The sequence below is a fragment of the Silene latifolia genome, chromosome 10 (genome assembly GCF_048544455.1).
Source record: "Silene latifolia isolate original U9 population chromosome 10, ASM4854445v1, whole genome shotgun sequence".
Taxonomy (NCBI): domain Eukaryota; kingdom Viridiplantae; phylum Streptophyta; class Magnoliopsida; order Caryophyllales; family Caryophyllaceae; genus Silene; species Silene latifolia.
In genome coordinates, this window is record NC_133535.1 from 154,497,070 (window position 1) to 154,506,671 (window position 9,602).

General features: G+C 34.0%; 1 protein-coding gene across 1 annotated transcript; it reads right to left on the reverse strand.

Annotated features, from left to right (window-relative positions):
* Positions 1-2,275: 2,275 nt before the first annotated feature.
* Positions 2,276-3,919, reverse strand: LOC141608661 (uncharacterized). Its single transcript, XM_074428004.1, has 2 exons — positions 3,887-3,919; positions 2,276-3,098 (listed from the first exon to the last, which is right to left on the reverse strand). Exon 2 carries the CDS (start codon positions 3,086-3,088, stop codon positions 2,276-2,278), a length of 813 nt encoding a protein of 270 aa, XP_074284105.1. The 5' UTR covers positions 3,089-3,098; positions 3,887-3,919.
* Between the last annotated feature and the right edge of the window lie 5,683 nt (positions 3,920-9,602).

Sequence of the window (9,602 nt, forward strand, 5' to 3'; positions counted from 1 at the left end):
TTTTTTTTTTTTAAAACTAATTTTCGTCAGACTAGTAATTATTAGATTTTTCTTCTTGATGAAATTTGGTGCGACAATTTTCTAACATTGGTTGCGGTTAAGAACGTGCGATTCGGACAATGCAACAGAAAACTTCATGCGTCTTTTCGTCTATATTGAGGAGATCTGCATTTTGTAGTTGATCGAGTTGATCGGGTCACACTTCGGAGATATATTTTTTTCCGAGTTAATTCAAAGTTCATATTTTTAATGTGTAAAAGGATAGTTCAGCTACTTTCTAATAAAGCTCATATTTCTTAACAAATCTCAGATACTTTATTACAAAGCTCGGATTCTATATCGTACAACTGGTTATATAATCCATGAATTGCCCATTCTCGCTTGTTTTTATTTCATTTTCTTCTCATATTACCAATTTCGACTAACATCAAGTGGTAGCGTAAATATAAACTTGCAGTTTATAGATTTGGTTGAAGTTAGTTCGTTTGAGGAGGCTTATCAGCTGAATGAATCGGACTCGTCCAGTGATGATGATGATGATGATGATGATGATGAGATTGAGGATTACAGATGGGAGTACTTTGAAAAATGTTATAATATGGAATTAGACCGAAAAGGTCATCCAAATCTTAGAGAATTTCAGGTATCTGGATTTTGTGGACGGTTTATAGACGCCGAGTTAATATTGTTTATCTTGCGTATTTCGTGTAATCTTGAGACCATCATATGTGATTGTCATCATGGTGATTTTGTTGCCGAGGAAGTTACTCAAGTTATAAAAAGTCGGGCTGATAAACTCGTGAAACTTATCCCCCCAAAGATATCCCTAGTGATTATTTAAGTGTGTATGGTCATTTACTTTCTCCTATGTATCGTTAGTTTCATAATTGTATGGATTATGCTACTTTTGTTATGTTTCAGTAATTGAAATTTTTGCGGAATTGGCTTAATATTTAATCTAGCTGAATAGTATAATTTGTCGCCTGAATAAAAATGCTATCACTGGAAGAAGACAATGCTTAATAAAATCAACATTTATGCCTTGGTGCTTTATCTTAATAAAATGATTGAGAAATATGATAGATGAATCATCTCAACTAAAACCTTAAAGTGATGGTATACATGTAAAAAATAGTTTATTTTTATAACCTAAAATTTTGTTTTGACATGACAAACGGGTCGATCCGGTCGAGTTCGGGGTTGCAATGGTTATTGAAGGGTCGGATTGAGTCGGTCATTTAGAGTTCGGGTTATTTTCGGTGGTACGTTGTTTTCATGTTATTTGCGGATAACAGGCAGAGTTACGATGATAAATATTCGGGTCAGATTTGGATTCTCAATTCGGGATCACGTCGAGTTATTTAGGTCGGGTCAATTTTATCAGGTCTATTAAATTGACTTGGCCAAATACAATAAAAATGAAATAAAATACAAATATTAGAAAAATGAGGATAAAATTTGGCCCAACATTGACTCATGTCTATATTCTTCACATATTAGTATACTTAGATTTCATGCACGTGCATTGCACGGATCACTTAGTGCAGTCTATCATATTTGAGCTAAATAAAAATTGATGTGGATATTTTCAATTGCTTATTTTGACTAATGAGTTCATGCATAAAGGGGATTAGTTTGTGTTTAGCATCAAAAGGTCTGATAATGAGAATCTGTATATATTAGCTTTTATAGTATTTTTCCTTTCACATCCTACTCTTTAGTTTCACAAATACTATCCTACAACCAGTTGTATAATAGCATTGTACAACCGCCTCAAAGTTGTTGAGCTCTTACACAAAGTTGTTGAGCCATTTGACAAGTTATTGAGCTATTTTACAAAGTTATTGAGTTTAATAATTATTCTGTTAAGCTCAATAACTTTGTACCATAGCTCGATAATTTTGATAATAAAGCTCGACAACTTTGTAATAAAGCTCAACTACATTGAATAAGTTGTATATACAACCAGTTATATAATACATTAACTGCTTTAGTTTGTGTTTCACGTTTTTCATCCTCTTTCTATTTTAGAAGGATCTAAGAAAAAGTTGTGAATTACCAATTTTATCCTTAAATGAAAGAAGAGTTGAGGTCCCAATTAATGTTTTTCCTTACTATATTTAAAGAGCAGATAATAATTATAGGATTAAAATTTGAAAGAAAATGGGTTAATAAAGGTGGGATCAAGGGAGTTTCTTCGTAACATATATATCGATATTTTATAAGCTACAAATCAGATAATTCTTGAGGCATTTAAGGTCCAGGTTAATAGAAATCAACCCATATTACATCCATTTCGATCCGTGAATTTAACGCTAATTTCGATACCATAATCTTGCCCACGAATTATCTTTGATATTGTATCACGCATATTGATCTCGAATTCTGCCTTCCCGTCAATACTTTGAACAACATTGTTAATCCCAAATGCATTTAAGTTTGCTTCAATAATTAAAGAGGACCTGGCTGGAACAACAACTATAGATTTTAACATCGGGATTTCAGAACCCGTCTTTGATTCCACCGCGCTGTCCACTGGGCGGTCAATAAGCCTACTCTTATAATATAACTTCTCGTAGCTTGTTGAATAATTATGACCACTGTAACAAGCAACCAATGTCCCATATAAACTTGTAGGAATGTCAAGATCACCATTGGCAGCGAATAATTTCACATCCACAAAAGCTTCAAATGCATTATCAAAAACTTCAAAGTGCACTGCTGCATAACCATGTTTACCAGGAACTATCGAACACAGGCGCCTTTCACACATATTCTGACCAAAGTAACCCAAATGAAAACATACATAACCCCTGCTCACTTCAAGCATCCCAACTGGATCCGTCAAATTTAGAATTACATAAAATTCAGAGTTTTGAATAGCGCGATAATTGAACTCAATGCATACAAGACTGTTATCCCGCAAGAATTCTTTGCAGCTCTCATCTCTCTTATAGATTGAATATCTATCCAAAGATCCATCGTCAACTGAGATGGTTCCACATAAAGCAGAAATCTTTTCATTAATTCCCCCGACAAATACAGAAAACACCTCCGCTTTAAGGTTTCCACAATATTGCTTTGTCATGGGCAAGCTTCTGGTGAATTGCAACAAACTTTAATACTCCGTATCTATTAACATGGCTAAACTGCTAAAGAGCACTTAAAAATCAAGAAAACAGAGTAATAGTAATACACTATATGTAAAACGATAGTACATATCTACTGGTAACCATTTGACAAATTAATTGGTCTTTTGGGGTTGGTTTCAAACTATTTATTTTATTTTTTCCCCATTTTTATATAAAGTCGCTAGAGAGATCAGCGGCTTTACTATATTTCATAATCGTCCATTAAGCACTTAGTCTGCTAGCTTAAAAATTGATTCTAAATGTTAGACATGAAGAAGCCGCTGACTTTCTTAACGGCTTTGCATTATTATTTGACAATTTCTAAGACTTGCAGTGTTATTTGGCAATTGCTAAGAGGTAAAACCGCTAAGATTCCTTAGCGGCTTAGGGTATTCAGTATGCATATCAGACTTCAGTACCTACTCGATATTTGGGGTGTGAAAATTTAGTAAACTTTAACAAAGCCGCTAGGGAATTTAGCGGTTTCATACAAAAACTGAAAATAAAATAAAAGTGGTGACGTGTACCCATTGGGCCAAAATAGTTTAAAATTAACCTTATATCTCTAATTAGTTTGCTAAATAGTCCCGATTATCCAAAAAATTCAAGACATTGCCATCCAAGCGTCTTAGTTACCAGTACATATCTACCGGTATCTACTGGTAACTAAGACATTGTCAATTTAAGCAATATAAGTGAAGAAAGCATGAAGTGAAGTGGTAAGAAGAGAAGGTTAATAAAAGAGAGACAAGTACCTTGGGACAAGAGATGCTAATAGATGTTGATCATGAAGTAGCTGAATATAAATACTCCCTCCATTTTTTTATATATGACGTTTTGTATTTACGAGGTAAGCCTTTGACTTTAATATTTACAAAAATATAAAATATAAAAATGGTACCATTAAATTCCTTACGAAAAACTCTTTCATATGAGTATACATATCATAATATTTAGTCTTATATTTTAAGAGATATTGAAAAGAGAAGGGAGTGTCTCGAAATGTGAGAAAGTCATATATAAAAAAACAGAGGGAGTAAAAGATTAATTACGAAGTCAGATTGCAGATTCAAAGAAACACAACACATATGAATATGAATGACCTCACCATTGGTCTTCTCTGAACCATATTTGGATCCAGATAAGCATTTCGCCATAGAATTTGCACTTTAACACGAGCATATTGAGTTTGAATATATACGGGATCTTCAGATTGTAAGTAAGCTGGAAACTGTAACCGATCACTAGCAATTTTGCCATTTAAATCCCACAAGTTTACTTGGATGGCAAGGTAGAATACGCTGGCACAACCACCACATTTCTAGACATCCTGATGTGTGTCCCAGCCATGACACGCATAGGTACACAAGATGATGATGGATGGTCTTGATGATGATGGATGGTCAAAAAGACGTGTTTCCAACTGCTTTGAATAATTTTCTTCATCACTGCAATACATCCTACCATTTTCATACGTAGCGACAACACTTCCATAAATATCAACATCATTATTATCATTTTTGGCAACTGTAACCTGCACATAACCATAAATTGCAAACCGAAATACGACATAGTACACAACGGCAGAGCCGTGAGCACCTTTAACGACACCCTTAAGAAGCCTGTCATATGAAGCTTGAGTCGAGAGATCCAATTTGAGCTCCCCGTTGACAACATCGACGCTATGAATCTTATCCTTAAGCCGGAAAACCAATGTGGTTCTCATAGAGGGTATGACAGCACCGCCATGAGGGCCAATCAAAGATAAGGTGCCGCCACTTTCTAATATGGTCTCGGAATCTTCAGGGTAACGATCATAGAGATTATAATAGTGACAGTCGTCGTCAGGCCCTTGTTCAAATACTCGAATTGAGCCGTGAATTTCACATGGTTTCCCGTCATCGAATACAGTCGAAAGCCAAACAGAAAACACTTGAACTAAAGGTGTTGCTAAACATTGATTAAAACCGTCTTCATCATCAGCCTCAATTGTCGGGTCCCACCGAGTGGCATCCATTGTTGATGGCATCAGGCTAAATTCCCCATCATCGTAATCTGGTTCATATCCCACCAACTCCGTCATGAGTAATTCAAAAATTACAGTGTATGCTCCGGTATGATTGAAGATGGAGAAAAAGGCGTTGCTTTGAAATTAGGGTTTTGATTTTTGTGATGAATGAATGAATAAAGTTTTTTGCTAGAATTAAAGACGTGCAAGGCAATTCGCACCAAAAAAAAAAGACGTGCAAGGCAATGGTGGGTCACGTGCCCAACCTTTTATTATATATAGTCTTGGTTTTTTTTGTTAAACACAACTTTTAAAAAACTTTTTTTTTTCAAACATCACCTTTAAAAAAAAGTTTGTTAATCACAACCTTTAATAAAAAAAAATTTGTTAAACACGACATTTTGGAGCTTGAACACTTGCAATGGGGTGACTTTCAGTCGATGTTTGGGATAGCAAACGAGGTTGGTTTGAGGTGTTTTTAGACTCGTTGGAAAGGTCGGAGTATAAGCTTTCTAGGCATTATCAATACGGCCGTGATAAGTGGTCTTATATGGGGTCTATTGGTGTGTAAAGTAAGGCTGATCAATGAGTGAATTGGTGTTTTTCTGATTTGTTTTTACCTCAAATTCACTCCTTGACCAGCCTTACTTTACACACTAATAAACCCCTCATAAACTCACCTATCACCACCGTATTGGTAACCCCTAGAAAGCTTGTACTACCACCTTTCCAAAAAATCACAAAACACCTCAAATCGACTTCGTTTGCTACTTCAAATATCGACTTAAAGTCATCCTATTGCAAGTGGTTAAACTCTTGCCAAAATGTCATGTTTTACAAAAAAAAAAATTATTAAAGGTTGTGTTTTACAAAAAAAAATTTAAAAGTGGTGTTTGGGAAAAAAAAAGTTTTTTAAAGGCTGTGTTTGTCAAAAAACCCTATAGTCTTTCTTATTCTATATTTTCTTTCATATTTCCTTATTTGTTTATTCAGATTTTTTTGCCTATTTTCTTTTTTAGGGATGATATGTGTGGCCCAAATTCTGTGAAAGTAGCAATGTGCCGCCCCCTTAACTTTGCTCAATGGTGAAATCAAGCCCCTTAAGTTTTAATTGTAGTAATCAAGCCCCTTAACTTTAGTTAAAAGTGAAATTAAACCCCATTGTTTAATTTCTTATGAAATTCCTCTAAAATTCATTTTATAATCTTATTAATCAGTTAGAAAATTTAATTTTTATAACCTTATAACTTTTATACAATATATAATTGTAATAGCGAGTGTTTTTTTTATATAATTTTACAATTGTTGGACAATTTATTATAAATGTAAAAATAGTTCATAAAATTTTATCATATTTTTATTTTGTTTATTATAGATGAATGTAAAATTATTATTTAGGTAGATAATTAATTTTATATAAATTAATAAAGTTAAAATTATTAATTTTTATGTGATACTAGTTGTATAATATAAATGTAAAATGAATTTTTTTTGGAATTTAAATGAAAATTAAAAGTCGGGGTTGAATTTCACTTTTTGTTAAAATTAAGGGGCTTGATTGCTACAATTGAAACTTAAGGGGCTTAATTTCACCATTGAGCAAAGTTAAGGGGTAAATTGCCACTTTTGCGGCCAAATTCAATGGCATGTGTGGTAGTGTGTTTTGTGTGGTTCAAATTCACTTCTTTTTTTTGTTTCTTGTGTAAAAATGAAAAGGGAAGAAAATATAGAATGTGTGAGTATAATTATCACGGCTTTGTTTTATGATGGAGGCAAGAGACCAGTGGTAGATAACTTGAGTTTGTATTTTGTGTTGCCTTTGCGGTACAAGTTTGAATCCTACTACGAGCATGATACAAAATTAATTCTATTTTATTTTTGAGAAAATCCACAAAGGGGCTTAAATCATGTTATGGCAATCAACCAACGTATAAGTTTGCAGAAAATATTCGAATAATTTAGAAGTTCCAATAATTGAAGGTTTATTATTCATTTCTGCTATACGTTAATGATTAAGTTTCACATGAAAATGTAATTGTTAATTCACTTAAACATTGCATCATGATTGTCTTATACCAGCCACATTGTTTGAGTATTGACTTATCGCGAATGATCTAAAATGGTTTACAATCTAATCCAACTCATCGTCAATAATACGGTCAGTACCTAATATACACAAATACTATATCCTACAACCAGTTGTATAATAGTATTGCACAACCGCCTCAAAGTTGTTGAGCTCTTACACAAAGTTGTTGAACTATTTTACAAGTTATTGAGTTATTTTACAAAGTTATTGAGTTTAATAATTATTCTGTTAAGCTTAATAACTTTGTACCATAGCTCGATAATTTTGTTAATAAAGCTCGACAACTTTGTAACAAAGCTCAATTACATTGAATAAGTATATACAACCAGTTGTATAATACATTAACTGCCTAATATAGGAGTAGTCGATGATGCATTAAAACCGTCACTATTAGTAAAACAGCCTTACACAAGCGCGTCTTCATTTGAAAGTTTCTGTATTACTTTAAATCTCATTATCATTCAAGGACAGCTTTACATGAATTGATTGGAGTGCACCAAAACTTACATTCAAGCATGTCTATACATCAAGTCAACTAAATAAACACTTTTTTTTATTATATAAACGGTTTTTCTAAAATGTGCGCCAATGGGATATATCAAAATGAGTGATGAGAATAATGAGTTTTATTTACCAGAAGAAATCATCATTCTAAACATTCTTTCGCGACTACCCGTTAAATCCCTCTTACGATTCAAATCCGTCAGTAAAAGATTTCGTTCCATCATTTCCAATCCTGATTTCGCCCGACTTCACCTCAAGAAATCAACTTCTTCCAATAATAACAGTCACCTGCTCATTAACCACGAATCCGGTTTCCTTTCTTTTGACTTTGAATCATTTGGAGGAGACATCCTTACTAACAAGTCGGGTTTGGCTCGAATCATCGACAGTAGTTATCTTGTTCCACATACTGATAGCATATTTATGATTGGATCCTGTGACGGGTTGGTTTGTTTGATAAACCGATTTTCTTTTCTATGTATTTGGAATCCGACAACGTTAGAGTGCCGTACATTTTCTTACATGTACCGTCAAGGTTATATACGTAAAAAGCAACACGTCGATGTTGTTTGGGGATTTGGTTGTGTTACGAGTGGTCGTGACTATAAAATTGTAAGAATTTGCCAAAATCGTAGCAACAGCTTGAAGATCGTACAAGTATTGTCGTCGTTGAGAAGTCGTTGGACTTTTTCAGAAGAGGAGATTGATGGTTTTGGTGTTAGACCAAGATTAACCGGGTTAGGAGTGCCGGTTAATCATGTGATATATTGGTTGTACAAAGCTTATGATGTAGACAACCGAGAAATTCGTTGGTGGATTATCGGGTTTGATTTAATATTCGAGAAGTTCAAACAAGTGCCACCACCAAGCTGGCATCAGATTGGCGGGTTTCAACGACCTCCGTTAATGTATGTAATGGAAGAGCGCTTGTGCACGTGTTGGAAAATTAATGACAGTCACGTGATCGAGGTGGGGATGTTGAAAGAAGGTTTATGGATGAAGTTGCATAAACTTGATGACAACATGGTGGTACACTCCATGTGTTACTGGCAAGAGATGCCCAATATCACAAACAAAAACAGGTTTGCCATAAAAGACGGTCGAAATCGAGATACTTTGTTGTTCATAGATCATGCTCAGGAGTTTTCTGAAGATGTTCATACATTGAAAATCCCAATTTCCAGAAATGTAGTCAGTTATACAGAGAGCCTCATATCTCCTTTTGTTCCTGGCATCATCGAGCCGGGCATAAACCAGGAATTCCTTGTAAGTATTGCTGGCTAAACTTTAGAACTAAGAACTAAGAATAACACTTAAATTGGCTCAAGGCCTACTGTCTCAAATCGAACAAATGATCTGTTTCTCTATATACCCCGTACTCCAATAGTTGTAACATTATTTAGAAGTTCATTTTTTCTAATTGCTTTGATAAATTACTAGTTTAGACCTCGTAGAGTATATGCACTGTACTTAAAGTTTAATATTTTTAGGCTAAATTATCAATTACTCCATTTTATAGTACACTTTTTCAAACTTACTCCCTTTTAAAAAAAAGTTTAAAAATTACACCCAAAAAATTGCTGAAATTTTTAAATTGCTCCCAAATCCCTATTTTTGTACATTTAGGACGAAAATGCCCTTGATTCTCATATTATTTTTTCATTCTTCTTTCTCTCCTTAATTTCCATTCTTCTTTGTCTTCTCTACCCTTCTCTTGCTTATTTGTTTTATTACTTGGTTCCTATCGTTTAATTCGGCTAATTTGTTGATTATTTTGTTATTAGATATGTTGTTGGGTTTAATTTCATCATTGAAAGGTTGAGTTTAGAGAGAGTGGGTGATTGTGGTGGTTGGCGGTGAAAGATGGTGA

Coding starts and splice junctions, on each gene's coding strand:
- LOC141608661 (XM_074428004.1), bottom strand. CDS start 3,088: ATGACAAAGCAATATTGTGGAAACCTTAAAGCGGAGGTGTTTTCTGTA.